Here is a 27,047-nt window from a genome sequence, read left to right as displayed (position 1 = left end):
TTGAAAGTGGATGTTACAAACACTGAATTAGATGAATCAATAAAAACATTTCATTTTCCAGATGATGTGTTGAGTATGCATGTTAACGTGTCAGTGAACCAATCACTGGGTGCAGCCAATCAACATGTACTCAGATACAAAGTCTTGGAATTTTTTGCATGTAGGCCTGTTCTTTGATCCTTTGCACTTATTCTCATTAGGCACTTGTTCAATCCAGGTATTTGATTCCAAAAGGTATTGCATCCTAAAAGTCAAACAGAGAAATGGTGAGACATTTACCAGGGAAGTCCAATTCTCACAGAGTAAGACCTTAGTTGTAAAAACATCTTCAGTTGTCTTATGACATCATAGCCAGAACTTACTGGCCATTAGAGTCGGTGGTGGAGCCATCTTTGCCCATGATGAGGTATTTCTTCCCTGTCTCTAGCTGTCCTTTACACTGGAGCCTCTTGGCGAACACTCGCACTTTGCTCTCCTCCAGCTTCACATCTCCGGCTGGCAGAAAGAGGGCACAGAGTTTCCATAGTTACCATGACCGTAGAAAGAAGTAAATGTACTATCTATGGTTACGTCTTCATGAACATTCTAGTTACAGACAGAGATCTCAAGTCAGGATTAGAATAATGGTATTATCACTTACTGGCTCGGAGTATCTGAGTCACATTAGTTGTGTAGAGTTCAAAGTTACTCTTCACAGACATACTGATGACTTGGACAATGAAACCTAAAACAACCAGATTTAAAACAAATGACTAGCTTCACCTTATTTGTCCCATACTGTAACTGTTAAATGATTGACCTGTGTCACACTCATAGCTAAATTGTCTACTGACCGTAATCCACAGTGGGGGAATAGCAAGCATGTTCAAAACGATCTTTCTTCTCTAGCTTCAGTGGTCAAAAAGTGTCCTTCTCTTTGTGGCAGGGCCCTAAAGAACCAATGGGACTTTCTTCAGTGTCATACAGACCCTAACCAATGAAACCAGAACCAATGGAATAGTCTCAAAATTGTAAAATCCCGCCTTTAAGGCCCTACAGGCCGGCTCAATCAAATTCTCCATTCTATTAGAACCCAGGTCTGGTGCCTTAACAGTGAGAGAACACTTCAATAGGGTAACTGAGAGAATGTTGGCGATAGTAATAACAACTTACTCTCTGAACACTGGCACACATCCCCTGAACACAATGTTGAAACCATCTTGCTTCTTTTTGGTGCAGCATAGAAAGTAGTACACTTTCTGTCTGTGATTGTGTATGTGTGTGTGTGAGAGAGAGAAAGAGAGAGGGAGGGAGGATAGAGAGAGAGGGAGAGAGAGAGAGAGAGAGAGAGGGAGGGAGTGAGAGAGTGAGAGAGGTGTGTGTATGTTAGCAAAGACAGACAGACAGACAGACAGACAGACAGACAGACAGACAGACAGACAGACAGACAGACAGACAGACAGACAGACAGACAGACAGACAGACAGACAGACAGGGAGGGAGGGAGGGAGGGAGGGAGGGAGGGAGGGAGGGAGGGAGGGAGGGAGGGAGGGAGACAGTGACAGATGGAGAGAGATAGTCAAATTATGCATTATTTTTTAGTGATGGCTAAAATATTCAGAAGACTATTTGACAAATACAAAAAATCAATCAAGGTAAAAAAAAAAGTACAGAATAAATGTGAAAAGAAAGCCTTGCATACCTGGTTCATAGTAGTCATAGAATGTGGCCGGAGCAGGCTGCAGTAAACCTATAGCTACTGTCTGCACAGCCCTAAACGTTACACACTCCCTTTCCTCAATCTGGACAGAGACAGAAAAAATACCTTTGGGCTTTTCGATTTCACACTGTTCCACTGAGTTGCTTGTGTATTCGTGTCTGTGGGAGTCTCACCTCATTGAAGTACAACAGCACTTTGCCATGTGAGACCTCGTAGTGAGAGATGTATTGTTCATCACGGTTCTTTAGCTGTGGAGAGACAACAGTTAGAGAAAGAGGAAGAGAGGAAGAAATGATGGAGGGATGAAAAGGGGGAAGGGAGAGAGGAAGGAATGATGGAGGGATGAAAAGGGGGAAAGGAGAGAGGAAGGAATGATGGAGGGATGAAAAGGGGGAAAGGAGAGAGGAAGGAATGATGGAGGGATGAAAAGAGGGAAGGGAGAGAGGAAGGAATGATGGAGGGATGAAAAGGGGGAAAGGAGAGAGGAAGGAATGATGGAGGGATGAAAAGGGGGAAAGGAGAGAGGAAGGAATGATGGAGGGATGAAAAGTGGGAAGGGAGAGAGGAAGGAATGATGGAGGGATGAAAAGGGGGAAAGGAGAGAGGAAGGAATGATGGAGGGATGAAAAGGGGGAAAGGAGAGAGGAAGGAATGATGGAGGGATGAAAAGGGGGAAAGGAGAGAGGAAGGAATGATGGAGGGATGAAAAGGGGGAAGGGAGAGAGGAAGGAATGATGGAGGGATGAAAAGGGGGAAGGGAGAGAGGAAGGAATGATGGAGGGATGAAAAGAGGGAAGGGAGAGAGGAAGGAATGATGGAGGGATGAAAAGGGGGAAAGGAGAGAGGAAGGAATGATGGAGGGATGAAAAGGGGGAAAGGAGAGAGGAAGGAATGATGGAGGGATGAAAAGTGGGAAGGGAGAGAGGAAGGAATGATGGAGGGATGAAAAGGGGGAAAGGAGAGAGGAAGGAATGATGGAGGGATGAAAAGGGGGAAAGGAGAGAGGAAGGAATGATGGAGGGATGAAAAGGGGGAAGGGAGAGAGGAAGGAATGATGGAGGGATGAAAAGGGGGAAGGGAGAGAGGAAGGAATGATGGAGGGATGAAAAGGGGGAAAGGAGAGAGGAAGGAATGATGGAGGGATGAAAAGGGGGAAAGGAGAGAGGAAGGAATGATGGAGGGATGAAAAGGGGGAAAGGAGAGAGGAAGGAATGATGGAGGGATGAAAAGAGGGAAGGTAGAGAGGAAGGAATGATCCAGGGATGAAAAGAGGGAAGGGAGAGAGGAAGGAATGATGGAGGGATGAAAAGAGGGGAAGGGAGAGAGGAAGATCAGGGGAGAGAGAGGAGGGGAGAGAGGAAGATCAGGGGAGAGAGAGGAGGGGAGAGAGGAAGATCAGGGGAGAGAGAGGAGGGGAGAGAGGAAGATCAGGGGAGAGAGAGGAGGGGAGAGAGGAAGATCAGGGGAGAGAGAGGAGGGGAGAGAGGAAGATCAGGGGAGAGAGAGGAGGGGAGAGAGGAAGATCAGGGGAGAGAGAGGAGGGGAGAGAGAGGAAGATCAGGGGAGAGAGAGGAGGGGAGAGAGGAAGATCAGGGGAGAGAGAGGAGGGGAGAGACTGACAAAACATTGATTACTAAAGAAAAGTAAAGGGAGGGGTTGGTTACGTGTTTATATAGACTCTATATGATGATGATGAAGACTCACCTTGTCCAGGTCGCAGTGTGATGTCGGCTATGGACATTCCTGTGAGGTTCCTGGTCAGACTATGACTAAAGAATACAAGTTAGTTAGCTTACTGAAAAACCACTGCCCTATCGCCTAGGTCGTCACAAAATATTAATCCCAGTCACAAATCTGCGGTTATTTGTATGTTCATGACAGAATGAATTCCCTCTCTGTTTAACTGACCTCACACAGACCTCTCTGTTTAACTGACCTCACAAAGACCTCTCTGTTTAACTGACCTCACACAGACCTCTCTGTTTAACTGACCTCACACAGACCTCTCTGTTTAACTGACCTCACACAGATCTCTCTGTTTAACTGACCTCACACAGACCTCTCTGTTTAACTGACCTCACACAGACCTCTCTGTTTAACTGATCTCACACAGACCTCTCTGTTTAACTGACCTCACACAGACCTCTCTGTTTAACTGACCTCACACAGACCTCTCTGTTTAACTGACCTCACACAGACCTCTCTGTTTAACTGACCTCACACAGACCTCTCTGTTTAACTGATCTCACACAGACCTCTCTGTTTAACTGACCTCACACAGACCTCTCTGTTTAACTGACCTCACACAGACCTCTCTGTTTAACTGACCTCACACAGACCTCTCTGTTTAACTGACCTCACACAGACCTCTCTGTTTAACTGACCTCACGCAGACCTCTCTGTTTAACTGACCTCACGCAGACCTCTCTGTTTAACTGACCTCACGCAGACCTCTCTGTTTAACTGACCTCACGCAGACCTCTCTGTTTAACTGACCTCACACAGACCTCTCTGTTTAACTGACCTCACACAGACTTCGTATTCAACATCGTTTTCAGAATTGCGGCTTTGCTGAGTATCTCTTCTGTGTCTGCTGCGAGCATCGAACCACTCAATCGCTGATCGGGGGACATCCTCTTCCTCCCTTTTCTCTCCGTCTCCATAGTCACCCTCATAGTCGTTGTAGTCTTCAACAATCTGGGCTGATGAAACAAAGTGTTATCATAGTGTACTAGTTGAACTCAGTCACACACATCCTAACCTGTAGTAAAAGGAGCACTGAATCAGAGTAGTGTTGTACGCTCACCAGTGTACTCTACTTTCCCCTCTACTTTGACTGTGATTGACAGAAGGTTACAGTCGTCTGAGGTGTCCAGTAGATGGTAAGCCTTCGTAACCTGCCAGACAGATCAATATATTACCAGTTTGAATGAACATCAATAAATATTTTTGGATGATAAAGACGCTCACCTTCATCTTGGCTTTTCCCTGTCCCGTTAGCGCTACGTTAATGATAGGATTACCAATCAGTTTCTGGTTAAGTAGAGACAGAGATAAAGAGTTACGTGTGTGTGTGTGTGTGTGTGTGTGTGTGTGTGTGTGTGTGTGTGTGTGTGTGTGTGTGTGTGTGTGTGTGTGTGTGTGTGTGTGTGTGTGTGTGTGTGTGTGTGTGTGTGTGTGTGTGTGTGTGTGTACCTTCAGCTCTGTTTCTACTTTCTCCCCCTTGTTGTCCAATGACAGCTTCTGAATGTCGTTCTTCCTTGGAGCAGTGAACTGTACTTCCACTTTTGTGATGGGAGGTTGGGGCCTGTTCAGTGCATACTCAGAGAGAGCCTCCAAAGCCACTATAGTATCCTAAAGACATTAAGATGAATGCATAGACTGGATACAAATTGAAGGTAGACATTTAACATGTTATTTCTACTAAATGGTGTAGAATGTAAAATGTCCATCGACTCTCAATGATTGGGACTATCACCCCTGGGTCACTGTATCAGTAGGATATCAGTATTGCTGGACTGAATATGAAGGCGGAAAACTAGCAAAACATGCTAACTAGGAACAAGGAAACTACATCCACTAGGAGGCAATGAAGCAGCCACATCATGTTTAGGCATTGTTTGGCTCTCCATCAGTACAGTATATCTCACCTGTGAGGACTTGAAGTCTCCTCCATCAGTACAGTATATCTCACCTGTGAGGACTTGAAGTCTCCTCCATCAGTACAGTATATCTCACCTGTGTGGACTTGAAGTCTCCTCCATCAGTACAGTATATCTCACCTGTGAGGACTTGAAGTCTGCTCCATCAGTACAGTATATCTCACCTGTGAGGACTTGAAGTCTCCTCCATCAGTACAGTATATCTCACCTGTGAGGACTTGAAGTCTGCTCCATCAGTACAGTATATCTCACCTGTGTGGACTTGAAGTCTGCTCCATCAGTACAGTATATCTCACCTGTGAGGACTTGAAGTCTGCTCCATCAGTACAGTATATCTCACCTGTGAGGACTTGAAGTCTCCTCCATCAGTACAGTATATCTCACCTGTGAGGACTTGAAGTCTGCTCCATCAGTACAGTATATCTCACCTGTGAGGACTTGAAGTCTGCTCCATCAGTACAGTATATCTCACCTGTGAGGACTTGAAGTCTCCTCCATCAGTACAGTATATCTCACCTGTGAGGACTTGAAGTCTGCTCCATCAGTACAGTATATCTCACCTGTGAGGACTTGAAGTCTGCTCCATCAGTACAGTATATCTCACCTGTGAGGACTTGAAGTCTCCTCCATCAGTACAGTATATCTCACCTGTGAGGACTTGAAGTCTGCTCCGTCAGTACAGTATATCTCACCTGTGAGGACTTGAAGTCTGCTCCATCAGTACAGTATATCTCACCTGTGAGGACTTGAAGTCTCCTCCATCAGTACAGTATATCTCACCTGTGAGGACTTGAAGTCTGCTCCATCAGTACAGTATATCTCACCTGTGAGGACTTGAAGTCTGCTCCATCAGTACAGTATATCTCATCTGTGAGGACTTGAAGTCTCCTCCATCAGTACAGTATATCTCACCTGTGAGGACTTGAAGTCTGCTCCATCAGTACAGTATATCTCACCTGTGAGGACTTGAAGTCTCCTCCATCAGTACAGTATATCTCACCTGTGAGGACTTGAAGTCTCCTCCATCAGTACAGTATATCTCACCTGTGAGGACTTGAAGTCTCCTCCATCAGTACAGTACATCTCACCTGTGAGGACTTGAAGTCTCCTCCATCAGTACAGTATATCTCACCTGTGTGGACTTGAAGTCTCCTCCATCAGTACAGTATATCTCACCTGTGAGGACTTGAAGTCTCCTCCATCAGTACAGTATGTCTCACCTGTGAGGACTTGAAGTCTCCTCCATCAGTACAGTATATCTCACCTGTGTGGACTTGAAGTCTCCTCCATCAGTACAGTATATCTCACCTGTGAGGACTTGAAGTCTCCTCCATCAGTACAGTATATCTCACCTGTGAGGACTTGAAGTCTGCTCCATCAGTACAGTATATCTCACCTGTGAGGACTTGAAGTCTCCTCCATCAGTACAGTATATCTCACCTGTGTGGACTTGAATCCTCCTCCATAGTTCTCCTGTGAAGTCAGCCAGCAGGCTGCAGAGTCTGCCCACTCTGTGTCCTTATGAGCCACTGCAGTTAACAGGGCGTAGGCTGTAGTCTCTACTGTTATGGCCTCTGTTGTCGGTACAAGACGTTTCTTTTCCTCATTCACCATGCCAGCGTTAGCATACCACCCATGGCAATGGTCTTTCCCTGTCAAGAGGAGTCAAAGAATATCAATGTCAGCAGCAATTCCCATCAGCCCACACCATTCTGACCTATAACAGGAGTGTAATAGGACGATACCTTCAGTTGCCAGTCCTTTGAGTTTTTCCCAGGCAGGCTCAGCCTGTGTCCGGTCAGACAGACAGACTGACAGACAGTAGGCTGTTATGGCGACAGCGTAGGGCCTCTGTAGCCCCTCAACACGTGAGAGCAGGTAGTCGGTGGCTTTGGAGATAATGGCTTTCTACACAAACACAAACACAAACACAGAGCAGCTAGCCGTTCTGGTTAGCTGTTTTTCTTCTTCTCCAGGATAGAGACAGCTGATTTAGATGGATGATTAGGTTGAAGTCGGTTAATTGGTAACACAATAAAAAAGTACACTATACTAAACACTTGTGAGTTAATAAGGAAATCTGTCCAGGTATCTTACCGTATCGCTACGCTCCTTGTTGTCTGTCAGGAAAGGGAGGGAGCGATTTAGAGCCACAGTTATGAAGGCAGTCATGGAGACATCTCCCTCTATCCCTCCAATGCCTCCCTAGAGAGAAAGAGACAACTTAACTAAACAGAGAGAGGAGGAGTTCGGAGGAGTTGGGCTAAAAGCGGAAGTCAAATTCCGGTTGGACCTTGTGTGAAACTGACCAATAAAGTGATCTTCATGTTAAAACTAGTGTTTTGAATAATCCTTTACCTGCATTTCCCTGTGTATTACTGGGTTAGGGTCCGAGAATGATCCATCCTCCTTCTGTTTAACCAGGAGGTATCTGACTGAATCAATGATATGCTGCTCAGACACACCCTGTGCCCATCTACCCTTCTCTCCACCGCCTGCATTCTCACGTTCTGCCACCAGAGACATCACTTTCACAACAAGGCCCGTCAGCCTAGAGAGGAAGGTTAACAAACACTGTGATAGGATCGACCAGCTCCAGTCCTGGAGAGTTGCAGTGTTTACAGGCTTTTATTCCAGACAGACAGAAAACTACAGTAACACAAAAACAAGCAACGTAAAGAGAGATGTACTGACCAGTAACTGGTTGGATGGTGCGTCCAAGCTCCATACGATCCATCATCCTTTTTAAACGTCAGAATTCTCATATAGCCTGACCGAGAGAGAGAGAGAGAGAGAGAGAGAGAGAGAGAGAGAGAGAAAGAGAGAGAGAGAAAGAGAGAGAGAGAGAGAGAAAGAGAAAGAGAGATTGTATTTTGTTTCTTACTATAAATGAAAATAAAGCATCTTCATTATAGTTCTCCCACACCTTGCTCTGTGAACTGGAGGGCCGTATCTCTGGTGCCAGGGGTCAGCTCATACCAGCGCTGGCTAAGGTCCAGATAGCGGAGGGCCAGGGCTGTGGGGGCCATACGTTTCATAGTCTGCTCTGCACATCCATCAGGGGCATTGAGCAAGCTTGTAACCCCTTCGGGAGAGAGCAGGGTCCTGGAAGTGGACTGGCCAAACAGCTCCCCTGGGGAATGGATGAGAATGGATATTAAACTGACAATACTGTTGTGAAGAGAAATTATTGGAGGGTAAAATGAGTCAGACCTTCCATCTTGACAAAGATATTGGAGCTGGAGCCAGGGACTGTGTTGTCTGGTAACTTTCCATCAATCATGAAAGATTGGCCACTCTTCCCTGACAACAGAGAATGAGAGAACCTGGTTGGTGCTTTTTATGCCATAAACTATTACATGAATAAAATGCTGTCATCATAGATATTCTGTTAGCAATCTCACCAATATCGCCACTCAGGTCAACAAAATGAGTCTCCTCCACTCTCTTCTCTATTCCCTCCGTCTAAAATATGAGAAACTATTATATTACATATATGCAGTAGCTTTACAGTAATGGATCTTCACATCATTTTTTTTGTAGTAGTAATTTTTCCTGATATTTTTTGTATACTTACTCTAACATTCAGAATCTTTTCAACAGCATCACTGCCGTCCTCATTCTCTATGTCATAAAGGCGTATTTTGATGGGTATGGGGCCGGTTTCCATGGGTACTGCAGAGAAAGTGACGGCTTTGGAGGAGTGGGCCTCCACGGTGATGTTGACATAGGTTTTGATGGAACTGGAGCCTGGTGAACAGAGCTTGTCATTTCTCTCCATGTGGAGTGCAATCTGAGAAGGAGAAAGGTGGTCCATCAGCTGTATGGCATTTCATCTTTCTGTATATGCTTCTGAAGTGTAAAACTGTAGTACTATAGAAAGTGATTTAACTCTACCTGTGCAGCCTGGTCCCAATAGTTGTAGACAACAGGAACAATAGACATTTGCTCAAATCTTTTGACTGAGTACGGCAGCCTCAGAGAGACAAAAACCTTCTTAAACACACGGAACTCATGTGGTTCTGCCACACAGATGCCTGCAGGAAGGACACACACAGTCCATTACTCTCCAGAATGTCACCACATGTTCCTTACTATCTAGGTACAGGAGTATGAACCAATAGAGGAGGATGTTACCATGAGAAGCAGACAAGCTGACAGCCTGTATCTCCCAGGTGGTGATGGAATCAGGCAGAGCCACAGTATGACTAAGGGAGACAGAGAGAGAGTCAAATTACAATAGTGTTTCAGACACATGGCGCCGATATACTGTGTGTCTAAATGTCGATTTCTCACCTTCCTTTGCCGTTGATATCGACCACTGCGAATGCAAAGCTTGGGGGGAAACTTCTGCGTATTTGCTGATTGGTTGTGTCAAAGAAGTCTTCGATGTCTGTGGCACTCGCAGCTGAGAGGAGAGAGTGCAGACTAATGGTGTCACAATAATATAACCTTTTAAGATCGTATTCTCATCGAATCCTAAGTTATAACAAGTCAGATATTTTGTTTCAAAATTCCCATGTCTGTCTAAAGAATAGTGGTTGTTATCATTTTGTTACAATGTTATACATGTTAGAATGGTAATATCCCCAACAATCAAGTCATCCTCACTCCTGCCATGTCCTCTCTGGGCGTCATTTTGTTTCTTCTTCTCCCTCAACTTCTCTCCCTCTATGCAGCAGTCCAGGAAGGCCTTGACACAGTCATGGTCCTTATTGGCTCGTGCCACTCTCTCGGCTCGCTGCTGACACGTCCTCAGCATGGGGATCAGGGAGAAGCCATGAGAACAACACTCCTGCAGCTTGGCGTCTGAGTAACTCGATTCTGGGAGTTGGAGATGGTGAGGTAGTGACAAAAGGTTTTAGTTCGTACCTGCCAGGACTGACAAACACTCTCCCACCACTTCAGCCAGCAGTTAGTGACAGTTAGAGTATAGTAACGTTGTAATACTTATGGACATCATCTTCTGTTGGACGTTCAGGGAACGCCTCTGTCGTCTGAAGCCTGACTCACAGTTAAACCCTAAGACAAACACACGTACATTAGGGTGAAGACGATCAAATCAAAACATCAACATTTAATATCAACATATTGTGGGAACATGTAGGTTTCGAGCAATTATGATGTCATTAATACTTTGTTGAAATGTACGTCTGACTTGGTGTTTTTTTTCTTTTATTCGTTTTTTTTTCTTTATGTTGAAGGTTGGGCATTAAGTCCCAGCCAATGTCATGTCTAGTTTAGTGGATCCATGTCTGTGAAATGTTAAGTTGTCTACCTTCTAAAGGGGTTTTAACCTTATACCAGAGAACATCATTCAGAGACTACAGACCAAAGAAGAAGTAGTGTAGACACTAGACAGCTGTTTTGTTTAATCACACTACATTCGTCATACCCTTCCTCATCTTAGATAGCACATGAGAGTTGGATATGAATGACAAGCCAGCGTTGTTCAACACAGAGGCTGTATCTGAGCCGCCACCATATGAGCAACCAAGGTCATAGGACTGCATCGATGAGAATACCTGTGAACAGCACACAAAATATTCACACTATTAGTCAAAAACAGCCATTTGGTCTTTATTGCATAGAATATATTTATACCTGTACATTATAAGGAGTGAGTTTTAGAGGAAATAATGTGGAGGAGACAGTATGTATTATTATTCTTTAGTAAATAGTATCTTGTATACGTGAATATACAGTACCAGTCAAAAGTTTGTACACACCTACTCATTCAAGGGTTTTCCTTTTCTATATTTCATATTTTATATTCTTCAAAGTAGCCACCCTTTGACTTGATGACAGCTTTGCACACTCTTGGCATTCTCTCAACCAGATTCATGAGGTAGTCACCTGGAATGTATTTCAATTAACAAGTGTGCCTTGTTAAAAGTTAATTTCTGGAATTTCTTTCCTTCTTAATGCGTTTGAGACAATTCATTGTGATGTGACAAGGTAGGGGTGGTATACAGAAGATAGTCCTATTTGGTAAAAGACCAAGTCCATATTATGGCAATAACAGCTCAAATAAACCAAAAGAAATGACAGTCCATCATTACTTTAAGACATGAAGGTCAGTCAATGCGGAAAATTTCAATAACTTGGAAAGCTTCTTCAAGTGCAGTCGCAAAACCCATCAAGTGCTATGATGAAACTGGCTCTCATGAGGACCACTACAGGAAAGGAAGACCCAGAGTTACCTCTGCTGCAGAGGATAAGTTCAGTAGAGTTAATTGCACCTCAGATTGCAGCCCAAATAAATGCTTCACAAAATTCAAGTAAGAGACACATCTCAACATCAACTGTTCATAAGGGACTGCGTGAATCAGGCCTTCATGGTCAAATTGCTGCAAAGAAACCACTAATAAAGGACACCAATAAGAAGAAGAGACTTGTTTGGGGCAAGAAACACGAGCAATGGACATTAGACCGGATGTAAATCTGTCCTTTGGTTTGATGAGTCCATATTTGAGATTTTTGGTTCCAAACGCCGTGTTTTTGTGAGACGCAGAGTAGGATGATCTCCGAAAGTGTGGTTCCCACCGTGAAGCATGGAGGAGGTGTGATGGGGTGGGGGTGCTTTGCTGGTGACACTGTTGGTGATTTATTTAGAATTCAATGCATACTTAACCAGCATGGCTACCACAGCATTCTTCAAAGATACGCCATCCCATCTGGTTTGCGCTTAGTGGGACTATCATTTGTTTTTCAACAGGACAATGACCCAACACAACTCCAGGCTGTGTAAGGACTATTTGTGATGGAGAGCATCAGGTGACCTGGCCTCCACAATCACGCGACCTCAACCCAGTTGAGGTGGTTTGGGATGAGTTGGACGGCAGAGTGAAGGAAAAGCAGCCAACAAGTGCCCAGTGTCATGACGTTGGCCTGTGGGTAAGGTTTATGACCCCCCATAAATACCTTTCTCCCTTCCACACTCTCTCTGACCCTACTGAAGGACTTTTGAATAGCCTTTGTTAAATATAGAGAGTCTGGGAACATCAAACAAGTGGGGGGAAAGGAACCATATTTCGGTAATAGAACCAGTTGGAAATATACCAGGTACTTAATGAGTATGGATGTCAGTTCGGTTGTAATCTGAGACATTATGACTGATGACAGGACGACATAAACTGTACCTGGGAAAGTCTACACATTCTAGTTATCAGATTCACATGGAATTGTTGTGCAATTTAAATGTTTGATATTGAAACTGTTTGTTAGGAGATTAAATGTAATTTTAGCTTCCAAATGAGAAAATTGGGTTTTCATAAGGAAAGAGCCCTGACCAATCAGTGGCCCGCCCCTGTGAAGAGACAGGAGTTATAAACAATGAAACACACCCTTCTCCCCTCTCCACTATATAAGTCAGTGACAAAATGTAACCAGCCGGCTCCGGGTACGTGAGGTCTGCAGCTTCTGCGTTAAAAGGACTCACATGTCAAGTACAGAACTAAGCCAACCTCAGCGTGAGCTTTGGTTGCTGTCACGATTCCCACCGGCGGTCATCGTCACCGGCCTATTAGCTGCCACCGATTCCCTTTTGCTTTTCCCTTTTTTTTATTTTAGACACCTGTGGTCAATTAGCCATTAGAGGGGCTATTTAGTTTAGCTGGCCCGCTACTTGTTGTGCGGGATTAATTGTTGTTATCGACTGTCTTGTTCGTGTCGGCTTGGCATTGTCGCACCTTGTATTTATTCCCCTGAGTTTGGGAACTTTCTTCCTTCAAAGTGTTATTAAAAACACCACTCCCTGTGCTCATTGCTTCCTGTGCCTCATTCCTACAAACATGACTACCAACGCCGTTACAGAATCCCGCAACCAGATAAAGGCATGGAATCAGCGGAAGCAGTGGGCACTCCTCTGCCCTCGATGGAAGAACGCATGCTCCACCACACGACTGTCCTACATCGCATCGGATCGGCAATGGACCAGATGATAGAGAGGATGGACCGATGGGAGAGAAGTGGTATCCTCTCTCCACCTCCACCTACCCCGATACAGCCATTTTCGCCTCCCACGACGTCTGGCTCTGGCGCGCTTCGTTTGGCGCTCCCGAGGGAGTACGATGGGGCGGCTGTGTGCCAGGGGTTTTTGCTCCAGCTTGAGCTGTACCTGGCCACCGTCAGACCTGCTCCCACGGGGGAGGAGAGCGTGAGTGCCCTCGGGCCGAGCTAGGGAGTGGGCTAATGCGGTCTGGAACGGTCCAGACTCGGCGAGGGACCACTACCCAGAGTTCACCCTCCGCTTTCGGGCCATGTTCGACCACCCTCCGGAAGGAAGAGCAGCGGGTGAACGGCTGTTCCACCTCAGGCAGGAGACGAGGAGTGCTCAGGACTTCGCGCTGGAGTTCAGGACCTTGGCTGCTGGGGCGGGGTGGAACGACAGGGCCCTCATAGACCACTACCGCTGCAGTCTTTGGGCGGACGTCCGCAGGGAGCTGGCCTGTCGGGACACAGCTCTGTCCCTGGACGAGCTGATAGATATGTCCATACGTCTGGACAATTTGCTGGCTGCCCGCGGGCGTTCGGAGAGGGTCCTGCCCGTTCCACCCCCGTGCACCCCCGCCCCTACCCCTATGGAGGTAGGGGGGGCCGTGCCAAGGGGCACCGGAGGAGGTGGCTCCTCCTGCACCAGCTGTGGTCGGAGAGGACACACGGCCGACCGGTGCTGGAGGAGCCAGTTTGGGACTCGAGAGGGCAGGCAGAACACTTCTCGGTCACCTCAGGTGAGTCAGCACCAGATTCACCTAGAACCCCCTGTTGGTCACGTGTTTTTACCTGTTTTGTTTACTACATTTTTTCCCTCTTCCCAGCATAGGGCGCTAGTCGATTCAGGCGCAGCTGGGAATTTTATGGACCGTGGACTTGCCATTAAGCTGGGCATTCCGCGGGTGCCGATAGATTCCCCTTTCCCCGTGCACTCCCTAGATAGCCGACCATTAGGGTTAGGGCTAGTCAGGGAGTCTACGGTGCCACTGGACATGGTAACGCAGAGGAATCATATGGAACGCATTAGTTTTTTCCTTATTGATTCGCCTGCGTTTCCGGTGGTGCTGGGGGTCCCCTGGCTGACTGGTCACAATCCCAGTATTTTGTGGAAACAGGGGGTTCTCCAGGGGTGGTCAGAGGAGTGTTCAGGGAGGTGTCTAGGAGTTTCCATAGGTGCCACGTCGGTGGAAAGTCCAGACCAGGTGTCCACCGTGCGCATTCCCCCTGAATACGCCGATTTGGCGATCGCTTTTTGTAAAAAGAGGGCGACTAAATTACCACCTCATCGACAGGGGGATTGTGTGATAGATCTCCAGGTTAACGCTGCGCTTCCCAGGAGTCACGTGTACCCCTTGTCACAGGAGGAGACGGCGGCTATGGAGACATATGTCACGGAATCCCTAGGACAGGGGTACATTCGCCCTCCATCTCACCCGCTTCCTCAAGTTTCTTTTTTGTGAAGAAAAAGGAGGGAGGTCTGCATCCGTGCATTGATTACCGAGGTCTAAACGCTATCACGGTAGGGTTTAGTTACCCACTACCTCTCATCGCTACGGCGGTGGAATCATTTCACGGAGCACAGTTCTTCACAAAACTGGATCTCAGGAGCGCGTATAATCTGGTGCGTATCAAGAAGGGAGACGAGTGGAAAACCGCCTTTAGTACCACATCAGGCCATTATGAGTACCTCGTCATGCCGTATGGGTTGAAAAATGCTCCAGCCATCTTTCAATCCTTTGTTGACGAGATTCTCAGGGACCTGCACGGGCAGGGCGTGATTGTCTATATCGATGAAATTCTGATATATTCCGCCACCCGCTCCGCGCATGTGTCCCTGGTGCGCAAGGTGCTTGGTAGACTGCTTGAGCATGACCTATACGTTAAGGCTGAGAAGTGTGAGTTTTCCAAACGAGCCGTCTCCTTTCTGGGTTATCGCATTTCCACCACGGGGGTGGTGATGGAGTGTGACCGCGTTAAGGCCGTGCGTAATTGGCCGACTCCAACCACGGTGAAGGAGGTGCAGCGGTTCTTAGGCTTTGCCAATTACTACCGGAGGTTTATCCGGGGTTTTGGCCAGGTAGCGGCTCCCATTACCTCACTGCTGAAGGGGGGGCCGGTGCGTTTACGATGGTCGACGGAGGCGGACGGAGCCTTCAAGAAGTTGAAGACGCTGTTCACCGATGCACCCGTGTTGGCGCACCCGGACCCGTCTTTAGCGTTCGTAGTGGAGGTGGACGCATCCGAGGCTGGGGTGGGTGCCGTGCTATCACAGCGCTCGGGTACGCCATCGAAACTCCGCCCCTGCGCTTTCTTTTCGAAGAAGCTCAGTTCGGCGGAGCGTAACTACGATGTGGGGGACAAGGAGTTGCTAGCGGTGGTCAAAGCCCTGAGGGTGTGGCGGCACTGGCTTGAGGGGGCTAAACACCCCTTTCTCATCTGGACCGACCACCAAAACCTGGAGTACATCCGGGCAGCAAGGAGACTGAATCCACGTCAGGCGAGGTGGGCCATGTTCTTCGCCCGGTTTAGGTTTACCATCTCCTATAGACCGGGTTACCTGAATACTAAAGCTGACGCGCTGTCCCGTCTCTATGACACGGAGGACCGGCCCATCGATCCAACTCCCATCATTCCAGCGTCTAGGCTGGTGGCACCAGTGGTATGGGAGGTGGACGCGGACATCGAGCGGGCATTGGTGTTAGAACCTGCGCCTGCGCAGGTGCCCGTGGGGCGCATGTATGTGCCGCTCGATGTTCGTGATCGTTTGATTCGGTGGGCGCGCACGCTACCTACTGCGGGTCATCCTGGTGAGGCGAGGACAGTGCGGAGTCTAAGGGGGAAGTACTGGTGGCCCACCTTGGCTAAGGAGTGAGGTCCTATGTCTCTTCCTGTTCGGTGCGTGCCCAGAGTAAGGCTCCTAGGCATCTACCGAGAGGGAAGTAACAGCCCCTCCCCGTTCCACAACGACCATGGTCGCACCTGTCCATCAACTTCTTGACAGATCTTCCCCCCTCTCAGGGGAACACGGCGATTCTGGTGGTTGTGGATTGGTTCTCTAAGTCCTGCCGTCTCCTCCCATTGCCCGGTCTCCCTACGGCCCTGCAGACTGCGGAGGCCCTATTTACCCACGTCTCCCGGCACTACGGGTTGCCGGAGGACATTGTCTCTGATCGAGGTTCCCAGTTCACATCCAGGGTCTGGAGAGCGTTTATGGAGCGGCTGGGGGTCTCGGTCAGTTTGACCTCTGGTTATCACCCCGAGAGCAATGGGCAGGCGGAGAGGGTGAACCAGGAGGTGGGCAGGTTCCTGAGGTCGTATTGCCAGGACCGGCCAGGGGAGTGGGCGAGGTATATTCCCTGGGCTGAATTAGCCCAGAACTCACTTCGCCACTCCTCTACTAACATATCACCCTTTCAGTGTGTGTTAGGTTACCAGCCGGTCCTGGCACCATGGCACCGGAGCCAGACCGAGGCTCCTGCGGTGGAGGACTGGGTCCAGCACTCCAAGGAGACCTGGAGAGCCGTCCAGGACTCACTAAAGGAGGCCAGTGCGCGGCAGAAGAGGAGTGCTGACCGCCACCGCAGTGAGGCACCCGTGTTCGCACCGGGAGACAGGGTCTGGCTCTCGACCCGGAACCTGCCCCTCCGCGTGCCCTGCCGGAAGCTGGGGCCGCAGTGTGTGGGGCCCTTCAAAGTCCTGAGGAGGATAAACGAGGTGTGTCATTGGTTGCAACTCCCTTCCTATTACCGTATTAACCCCTCGTTTCATGTGTCTCTCCTCAGGCCGGTGGTAGCTGGTCCCCTTCAAGAAGATGAGGTGCCGGAGCTCCCTCCGCCCCCTCTGGACATTGGGGGGTCCCCGGCGTACAGCATACGGGCCATTCTGGACTTGAGATGCCGGGCGAGGGGCCTGCAGTACCTCGTGGACTGGGAGGGGTATGGCCCGGAGGAGAGGTGCTGGGTGCCGGCGGAGGACGTCCTGGACCCATCTATGTTGAGGGATTTCCACCACCTCCGTCCGGATCGCCCTGCGCCTCGCCCTCCGGGTCGACCTCGAGGCCGGTGTCGGCGCGCTGCGGGAGCCGCGCGTCAGGAGGGGGGTACTGTCACGATTCCCACCGATGGTGGCGCCCCCTCCTGCTCGAGTGGCGCTCGGCGGTCGTCGTCACCGGCCTATTAGCTGCCACCGATTCCCTTTTGCTTTTCCCTTTTTTTATTTTAGACACCTGTGGTCAATTAGCCATTAGAGGGGCTATTTAGTTTAGCTGGCCCGCTCCTTGTTGTGCGGGATTAATTGTTGTTATCGACTGTCTTGTTCGTGTCGGCTTGGCATTGTCGCACCTTGTATTTATTCCCCTGTGTTTGGGAACTTTGTTTTCTTCCTTCAAAGTGTTATTAAAAACACCACTCCCTGTGCTCGTTGCTTCCTGCGCCTCATTCCTACAAACACGACTACCAACGCCGTTACAGTTGCGAATGGTATGAACTCTTATTCACTACAGAAGTGATACTTCCTAGCCGTTGAGTTAGCAGCAGCCGCTGTAGACGTGGGCTAGGAAAGGACGGACGACGTATCCTGCCTAACACACAACGAAGATACTACAACGTATACAATTTACCACCACTGACATTCTTCCGAGGACAGGAAGATCTCTGTTGGCCAACACGGCCAGCATCTACAACCAACCTACCGAAGCGCAGCTCAGAGTAAATATTTATTGCATTTTCCTTTTCCAAATGGGCGGTAATTTAGAATGCATACAATAATGTATTTACGATGGCATACCTGCTTTCTCTGTTCCCCAGTCTTCCCGCTCTTTCATTCAAGCCCAACCCCCTTTCTTTGTGTAACAAGCCGCCATGCCGGTTTAGCCCACTAGGGCACATTCTCCTATCATTTCCTTGTAACCATATCTGTTTGTTATGCATTTCTGTGAATTACTTAAATTAGTAAATAAATGATTTTAAGACAATTGATGTATGGATGTCTCATAGTGAAGACTGGGTTTGTGCAGATAACCAACAATTTACGACGTTTGGAATGAGACTGACGAGGTAAAGAATACGTCATTAAATCAGAAGACTCATAGATCAGATATTATGATATCTGAAAGTTATATTAGGAAAATTATAACTTTGTAATCTGAATATTTTCCTTGGTGCCCTGACCTCCTAGTTAATTACAGTTACACGATTAATCAGTTTAATTGCGAAATAATAATTACAGAGAGTTATTTGATAAACATGTCTTCCGTTTTAATGATGCCAAAGACACGACACCAGCATATGTGGGAACTCCTTCAAGACTGTTGGAAAAGCATTCCTCATGAAGCTGGTTGAGAGAATGTTAAGAGTGTGCAAAGCTGTCATCAAGGCAAAATGGTGGCTACTTTGAAGAATCTAAAATCTAAAATATATTTTGATTTGTTTAACACTTTTTTGGTTACTACATGATTCCATATGTGTTTTTTCATAGTTTTGATGTCTTCACCTTTATTCTATAATTTGAAAATATTAAAAATAAAGAACACCCTTGAATGAGTAGGTGTTCTAAAACTTTTGACTGGTACTGTATATTCACAAAAAAACATATTGGGGGATTAGAAATTATACAGACAATGACATTGATGGAAGCTACAATCTTTCTGCAATATTAAAGCTGATCTACACCCCCCAAAAAATAAAAGAATAATAATAAAATAATAGTAGCTTGCCTGTTTGGGGGTGAGTTTGTTGTGGGCATTGAGAGCATAGATAGCCTTGTCCACAGCCAGCAAGGCAACTTTGGCCTTCTGACCATTTAAGTCTATCTCCAGCTTTGCCGTGTTTCCTGGTAGATATTCATATTTTGACTTTACCTAGAGCATATAAATATACATAGGAAAAGATTAGGATGATAACACCAAATACGTATCATTAGTAAATGACTCTGAACTGAATTGTAACTTATTAAGAGTCAGCACAGATTAAACCCTTTATTTCTCTTTCTTTGTTTTGTGTTTCTAACAGGCTTTGGCCATATTGCTGTGTGATTCTCCAGAACTCTCTCTGTCAGTGCTGATGCTTATCTACTCCAGTCACTGTTTACTCACCTCCACTGTCCCCTCACAAACATCATTGACGTCTACCCACACAGAGTCAGTAATGATGTCACCTTTCTGATCATAGTAGTAGCCAATCAGACGGAAGGAGGGGGTCATATCAGGCGTGATTGGAAGCTGAATCTTTGTTAAGTCCCCTGATTTGACAGAACCCTGATTTGTTAGCACTCCACGGCTGAAAACCTGACGATTAAAAACAGAAAAGTGATTGTTTTTCCTCTCAGTTATAGAACTTTTCCACCATGTCCTGTTCCTTGTGATATCAATTCAATTCAAGGGGCTTTATTGGCATGGGAAACATATGTTAAAATTGCCAAAGCAAGTGAAGTAGATAATATACAAAAGTGAAATAAACAATAAAAATGAACAGTAAACATTACACTCACAGAAGTTCCAAAAGACATTACAATTGTCATATTATGTATATATACAGTGTTGTAACGATGTACAGATGGTTAAAGTACAAAATGGAAAATAAATAAGCATAAATATGGCACACTGTGGTATTTCACCCAGTAGATATGGGATGATGGAACACTGTGGTATTTCACCCAGTAGATATGGGATGATGGAACACTGTGGTATTTCACCCAGTAGATATGGGATGATGACACACTGTGGTATTTCACCCAGTAGATATGGGATGATGGCACACTGTGGTATTTCACCCAGTAGATATGGGATAATTTCACACTGTGGTATTTCACCCAGTAGATATGGGATGATGGAACACTGTGGTATTTCACCCAGTAGATATGGGATGATGGCACACTGTGGTATTTCACCCAGTAGATATGGGATGATGACAAACTGTGGTATTTCACCCAGTACATATGGGATGATGGCACACTGTGGTATTTCACCCAGTAGATATGGGATGATGGAACACTGTGGTATTTCACCCAGTAGATATGGGATGATGGAACACTGTGGTATTTCACCCAGTAGATATGGGATGATGGCACACTGTGGTATTTCACCCAGTAGATATGGGATGATGGCACACTGTGGTATTTCACCCAGTAGATATGGGATGATGGAACACTGTGGTATTTCACCCAGTAGATATGGGATGATGGCACACTGTGGTATTTCACCCAGTAGATATGGGACGATGGAACACTGTGGTATTTCAACCAGTAGATATGGGATGATGGCACACTGTGGTATTTCACCCAGTAGATATGGGAGTTTATCAAAATCGGGTTTGTTTTTGAATTTTTTGTGGATCTGTGTAATCTGAGGGAAATATGTGTCTCTAATATGGTTATACATTGGGCATATATCTCTCACCATGTAGTAAATAAACCCATCCTCTGGTGGCCCATTGAAGACTTTGAATACAACAGAAAGGGATTGACCCGGCGTCAGAATCTTTTGGCTCACGCTCACGCTCAGATAGGTGTTGCCAGGAGACGATGCACATTTGACGTCTTTGGTTATTTTCTGGTCATCTACGGTCACCTAATGGAAACAGAAAGGGGAAAACATGGGATAAAAGAAGAGAGAACCAATCCAAAGTCTTTAGTTTCACATGATTTCTTCAGTGTTTTGTTCACAGCCTATTGCTGTATTGCTTGAAGCTACTGCTAGAAGCTATAGTTTTATTTGGACTATTTTGTTATTCTTACCTCCACAGTAATGTCACGATCAAGATTGGGAAGGTTAAAATCATGCCACACTGCACCCTGCTGGTTAGTCTTTACAGTTTGGTCTCCATCCTGGAGTTCTGGCAGATGCATTCTCACTGGCTCTCCAACGGCTGGGGAACCATTTGGGAGACGGACCACCACCTAACAGATCACCGGACAAAACAATATACAGTTTATTATTTCACACATAGACATTGTTCAATCTAATGTATCTCTGTCATCCAAATTGAGGCTTACTACTACAGTGAGAGGAACTCCGGGGATGTAGTGAGAGCGGGTACGGGACAGGTCTACAGTGTAACGCTGGGAAACAACAGGAAGAGACACCTCTGCTTCCTGTAGCTCACCACCTGGTGAAGGGATAAAGACAGTATAGTACCAAAATCGTTTAGTTGTCTTGTACCTCCTGTATGACTGTACCACATTTCAAAAGTCTCTTTTTGTTCAAACTAAGAACAACAACTGATGCCTTACTGATGATATCAGTGACAGACACTGCCATGTAAAGCTGTGCGTTGCTCTGGACCATGTATGAGAGGGTGATGTTGAGGTTGGATTTGAGTTGCTCGATGAGCTTGGATTCCTGGAGAACCGCCGACCCCTCTCCAGCTTGTATCTGAGAGAAAAAGGCAAGTGACAGGTTTTAGGTCAAAGCATAACTCAAGCTTTGCTTAAACCAAAATGTTGTAACTTTATGTAGAAATAGGTTGGCCGTCACTACAGTTGTCCTTCAGAGCTCCCAGAGCTTTAGTCTTTGTGAGTCTTCTTCTCTGATTGAAGAGTACAGATATTTTGATTGAAATATGCCACATGTCTCCGCTCACCGATCCAGTCAGCTCCAATCCTCTGATGAAGACAATCTTCCCTTTTTCACCATCCGGCCCCTGTGTTTCCTCCTTCACTCCAAACCGGCAGTGGAAAGCTCCCTTTATACTCTCACCATAAGAGTACCTGAGGGGGAAATACAGTGAAGTCAGACCAACTGCTAAAAATTACCGAGTTCTATAACATATTCATAGATTTGATAAACATTTAGAAGACTTGTACTTGGGTGAATGTCTCAATGAGAACCACATAACCCGAACTAAAGTTACATTTGCGTGCTCAGTCCCCTCCTTTACTCCCTGTTCACTCATGACTGCACGGCCAGGCACGACTCCAACACCATCATTAGGTTTGCTGATGACACAACAGTGGTAGGCCTGATCACCGACAATGACAAGACAGCCTATAGGGAGGAGGTCAGAGACCTGGCCGTGTGGTGCAAGGACAGCAACCTTTCCCTCAACATGATCAAGACAAAGGAGATGATTGTGGACTACAGGAAAAGGAGGACCGAGCATGTCCCCATTCTCAACGACGGGCCTGTAGTGGAGCAGGTTGAGAGTTTCAAGTTCCTTGGCGTCCAAATCACCAACAAACTAACATGGTCCAAGCACACCAAGACAGTCGTGAAGAGGCCATGACAAAACCTATTCCCCCTCAGGAGACTGAAAAGATTTGTCATGGGTCCTCAGATCCTCAAAAATGTTTTACAGCTGCACCATCGAGAGCATCCTGACGGGTTGCATCACTGCATGGTATGGCAACTGCTCGGCCTCCGACCGCAAGGCACTACAGAGGGTAGTGCGTACGGCCCAGTACATCACCGGGGCCAAGCTCCTTGCCATCCAGGACCTCTATACCAGGCGGTGTCAGAGGAAGGCCCTAAAAATTGTCAAAGACTCCAGCCTCCCTAGTCATAGACTGTTCTCTCTGCTACCGCACGGCAAGCGGTACCGGTGCACCAAGTCTAGGACCAAAAGGCTTCTAAATAGCTTCTACCCCCAAGCCATAAGACACCTGAACATTTAATCAAATGGCTACCCTGAATGGCTACCAAGACCCCCCCCCCTCCTTCAACGTTGCTGCTACTCTCTGTTATTATCTATGCATAGTCACTTTAATAACTCTACCTACATGTACATATTACCTCAATTACCTTGACACCGGTGCCCCCACACATTCACTCTGTACCTTTACCCTCTGTATATAGCCCCGCTATTGTTATTTACTGCTGCTCTTTAATGATTTGTTATTCTTACTTATCTGTTACTTTTTTTGTTGGTATTTATTAAAACTGCATTGTTGGTTAAGGGCTTGTAAGTAAGCATTTCACTGTAAGGTCTACACATGTTGTATTCGGCGCAAGTGACAAATAAAATTTGATTTGATTTGACATTTTATTTTCAGCACTTTGTAAGGAGCTAGATGTTGTAGTGGGGAAACAGTTGATATCAGAATTAAATCTTACTTGGCTGAGATCATGAAACAGTTGATATCAGGATTAAATCTTACTTGGCTAAAATTGTGAAGTTGAATAGCTCAGTGCTCAATAGAAAGTAGCTTTGCTCAGGTATGACAGTCACCTCAAAGCTCGGCACCACTGAAACAAAAAAACATGTTCAGAACAACAAAACATTTCTTATCCTTTCTCCATGTGTAAGAAAATGTATAAATAATAGCATGAATACAATTTAAGTAAAATATTTTAAGAAAGATTGGCTTTAAACTTGAAATATTCTAATGGTCAATAGAGAGTAAAGGAGCAAAGGAGATAAAAAGAGAAAATATTAACCAAATTTCTTGACTTGAAATTCTCGAGTAACAGCATTCTTTTCATCTCCTTGGTAATGAGCCACGATCCTCCACACACCCATTCTAAAATAAAAACACACCTGGTATGATATTAAGTTGTCTTATTATAATGTCTTTTTTAAGTAAATCATGTAATCAATTGATCAAAGAAGGATAGTTGCACAATATCAGTCAATTAATAGATGCTGACACTGAATAATTGTGGAATTTCTATAGCGCATAATATATGATTGTACTCTGAGACATCAGGGATATTAAAAGGGATATCTGTGAATATTCCATCCTCAGCTCTCTTAAGAGTCTTCATTATCCGGTTACCCGCAGCATTCTACCAAGGAGATACAAATCAGTTACTATTTCACAACTCTTTCAAACATCAAAAAAAGCTTTTTGGCATCAAAGATCCCCACCACAATGATAAACATTTCAACACTTCATGAAATGAAATGTAACAACGGAATGTGGTCAGAAATTAAAAGTTTGTACTCACAAAAATAGAGATGTGAAAAACGTCATTATGGGGCCTCATTGAGTGGTTGAGGGTAAATATCCTGTATCTCACTGGTAAAAAAAAAATCCTAATATAATATCTGAATTGTAAACCTTTGACCAATATTAAAGCTGTACTTGGGGATTTGGGCAGTGAGGCCCTTTATGCACTTCTCCAGAGTCAGGTGTCTATAGGTGTCTTAGCAGATACGCTAGTTAGCATTGGCTCGGGAAACTACCTCTAACTTCATACTGGACACAGACACATAAAAATGATATCCACAAGTTGATCTGACTCTGGGGGGAGTAGACAAAGGGGCCTCATTGCCAAAATCCCAAGTATCCCTTTAAGAATCGGGTTCTATTTCATGTAGACTGTAGAAGTACCTTGCTGTGTAGGGTTGTAGATAGGCTGGTCAGTCTGAATGAAGATGTAGCCTCTGTGTTGGGAGACTAGGACCCTCACCATCTTTCTGCCTTCGACCCCTTCCATCTCAGCCACCAGCAAAAGATGGGGAACATCCACAAAGGTGGGCAGCTTGTCCCTTTCTACCTGCAAGGTGGGAAAAACATTGAAATTATATCTCCTATTTGTTGTTTGTGGTGAAGTCTGTATGGTCATTCATTTTATCTAGGCAGGTCTCACTAAGTCATACCTCTAGTTCCACAGTTTGGATCTGTCCCTCCTCAGTACACACAGTGCTGCTCTTTTGAGACATCCGATGTGTAGTTGCCTCATGCTCCAGGAAGAGGGTAACACGTTTATTCAGGAGGGCTTTACCCAGCTGGACATAAACACGCTCCTTCACCCCCACATGGAACACATTGGGAGCTGAGATAAAGAACCTGAGCCAAGAGAAGGTAGCATTTAGAATACTGTATCTACCACCCAATACTTTTAACAGTCTAGAATGTAAAATATAACTTTAAGGTCAGAGACAAAAACCTAAAGATGTTTTATGTTTGTCAAACACCAGTATATCAAAATGCTAAATGTGCAAGTCATTTAGAGGCATTGAAGTACTCAGATGAATCTGAGTTGAAACATTAGATTGGAATACATTGGAATATAGATGTCTCGCACTGTAAAACATATTGTGCTAGTTCCACTTTAAAACATGTAGGCAACTATTTCCATCAGCTTTTGGAGGATTTCCAACATGAGGTATTTTTAGGTATAATATACTTACATTTTAGTGTTTCTATTTAGTTACTTTCATTGATCGTGTTAAACAGTGTTAGTGTTAAACATGGCTTTATGTATTTCATGGCTTGGCATCTTTATCCACTGTAACAGGAATTGTTGAGAGCAGAGGTTATTCCACTAGCACTAACTGGAGGTAAAGTAACAAGCATTGTAGATTTATGCATTTGCCTCTGTCAAGAGTGGCGCGCATGATCTTACTAATAGTGAGAATGGGTGGTCACATCATTGAAGGTCAGTTGGCCCTACGGTTTGGATATCCGTTCATCGTGGTCCATTACACCTCATATAATAACAAAATGTTTGATACTAATGTAGAAATGGGATTTTTTCATTCTTCAAACGTGCATCCAACATTGTGTAAAAGTATCGTAAAGTAAAAAAAATAGAGCCACATGGCAAGTTGTTGGAAGAACTTAAAATTCTTTAGTTGAAAGGAAATATTATGATAATTGAGTAAGTTAAACACAATTTTCCTTGTAGTTGTTTTTACACACAAACAGTTGTTTAGATGCTGCATTTATCTATGCTGAATTCATTATTTTTTGGGGGGTGGGGTTTGGGGTTGATTGAACAAGTACTGTAAAGTACTAATTATATTCAAGTAAAGATGACAACTACGTTTTGTTTATATCAAAATAATTATATTTTCAAGAATAATTTACTAACCACCTGAATAATTTTTTACAGTGCATGTGGCCATGCTAAAACATAAGTAAAAGTAAGTTAGAGTTAAAGCTACATGCACATACAGGACACAGGAATGCACTGATATTGCATGGTGAAATGTTTCATGAAGATATTGTTGAAATATTTACCTGTCCTGTCCATGTACAGACTCAGCAGCCCAGATGAAGAGCACCATAAGATATTGTTGAAATATTTACCTGTCCTGTCCATGTACAGACTCAGCAGCCCAGATGAAGAGCACCATAAGGTATTGTTGAAATATTTACCTGTCCTGTCCATGTACAGACTCAGCAGCCCAGATGAAGAGCACCATAAGATATTGTTGAAATATTTACCTGTCCTGTCCATGTACAGACTCAGCAGCCAAGATGAAGAGCACCATAAGATATTGTTGAAATATTTACCTGTCCTGTCCATGTACAGACTCAGCAGCCCAGATGAAGAGCACCATAAGATATTGTTGAAATATTTACCTGTCCTGTCCATGTACAGACTCAGCAGCCCAGATGAAGAGCACCATAAGATATTGTTGAAATATTTACCTGTCCTGTCCATGTACAGACTCAGCAGCCCAGATGAAGAGCACCATAAGATATTGTTGAAATATTTACCTGTCCTGTCCATGTACAGACTCAGCAGCCCAGATGAAGAGCACCATAAGATATTGTTGAAATATTTACCTGTCCTGTCCATGTACAGACTCAGCAGCCCAGATGAAGAGCACCATAAGATATTGTTGAAATATTTACCTGTCCTGTCCATGTACAGACTCAGCAGCCAAGATGAAGAGCACCATAAGACAGACGGGAGAATCCATCGGTCCTGTTCACGGTCTTTCCTCCTGCTCTGTCCACAGACCCTATCTTCACAGTTTTATTCACTCAGTTTATATAGATCTCTCCCTTTTCTCTCTTTCTCA

At 45.4% G+C, this 27,047-nt stretch overlaps 1 protein-coding gene across 3 annotated transcripts; it reads right to left on the bottom strand.

The window, feature by feature from the left end:
- Nucleotides 1-157: 157 nt before the first annotated feature.
- On the bottom strand, nucleotides 158-26,999 carry LOC115186072 (complement C4). Of its 3 annotated transcripts, none has more exons than XM_029745870.1 (41): nucleotides 26,878-26,999; nucleotides 24,891-25,080; nucleotides 24,622-24,787; nucleotides 24,236-24,306; nucleotides 23,982-24,073; nucleotides 23,726-23,808; nucleotides 23,446-23,533; nucleotides 21,933-22,059; nucleotides 21,583-21,724; nucleotides 21,346-21,458; nucleotides 21,088-21,249; nucleotides 20,750-20,920; nucleotides 19,448-19,639; nucleotides 19,070-19,213; nucleotides 10,757-10,886; nucleotides 10,312-10,383; nucleotides 9,973-10,185; nucleotides 9,658-9,769; nucleotides 9,499-9,569; nucleotides 9,259-9,398; nucleotides 8,939-9,154; nucleotides 8,766-8,826; nucleotides 8,575-8,664; nucleotides 8,288-8,494; nucleotides 8,056-8,131; nucleotides 7,720-7,912; nucleotides 7,459-7,566; nucleotides 7,107-7,269; nucleotides 6,802-7,013; nucleotides 4,895-5,053; nucleotides 4,670-4,732; nucleotides 4,506-4,596; nucleotides 4,224-4,401; nucleotides 3,404-3,468; nucleotides 1,873-1,947; nucleotides 1,682-1,781; nucleotides 1,153-1,242; nucleotides 834-929; nucleotides 641-724; nucleotides 363-495; nucleotides 158-244 (listed from the first exon to the last, which is right to left on the bottom strand). In XM_029745870.1, exons 1-35 carry the CDS (start codon nucleotides 26,943-26,945, stop codon nucleotides 1,934-1,936), a joined length of 4,443 nt encoding a protein of 1,480 aa, XP_029601730.1. In that variant the 5' UTR covers nucleotides 26,946-26,999; the 3' UTR covers nucleotides 158-244; nucleotides 363-495; nucleotides 641-724; nucleotides 834-929; nucleotides 1,153-1,242; nucleotides 1,682-1,781; nucleotides 1,873-1,933. The 3 variants fall into 3 exon arrangements, with proteins under 3 accessions (XP_029601730.1, XP_029601732.1, XP_029601731.1); XM_029745872.1 differs by lacking the exon at nucleotides 26,878-26,999 and adding an exon at nucleotides 26,464-26,826; XM_029745871.1 differs by lacking the exon at nucleotides 26,878-26,999 and adding an exon at nucleotides 26,257-26,344.
- Between the last annotated feature and the right edge of the window lie 48 nt (nucleotides 27,000-27,047).

This window comes from Salmo trutta, chromosome 3 (assembly GCF_901001165.1).
Source record: "Salmo trutta chromosome 3, fSalTru1.1, whole genome shotgun sequence".
Taxonomy (NCBI): Eukaryota; Metazoa; Chordata; class Actinopteri; order Salmoniformes; family Salmonidae; genus Salmo; species Salmo trutta.
The sequence above is the reverse complement of the archived record's forward strand: the minus strand, read 5'-3'. Positions and strand labels throughout refer to the sequence as shown.

What these genes read in the sequence shown, in the direction of transcription:
- LOC115186072 (XM_029745870.1), bottom strand. Translation starts at nt 26,945, where the DNA reads ATGGATTCTCCCGTCTGTCTTATGGTGCTCTTCATCTTGGCTGCTGAG. An exon ending in ATTTCAAGTCAAGAAATTTG is followed by an intron (nt 23,534 to 23,725) that starts GTTAATATTTTC and finishes TTTTTGTTTCAG; the next exon opens with TGGTGCCGAGCTTTGAGGTG. An exon ending in TTTGTGAGGGGACAGTGGAG is followed by an intron (nt 19,214 to 19,447) that starts GTGAGTAAACAG and finishes TATATGCTCTAG; the next exon opens with GTAAAGTCAAAATATGAATA.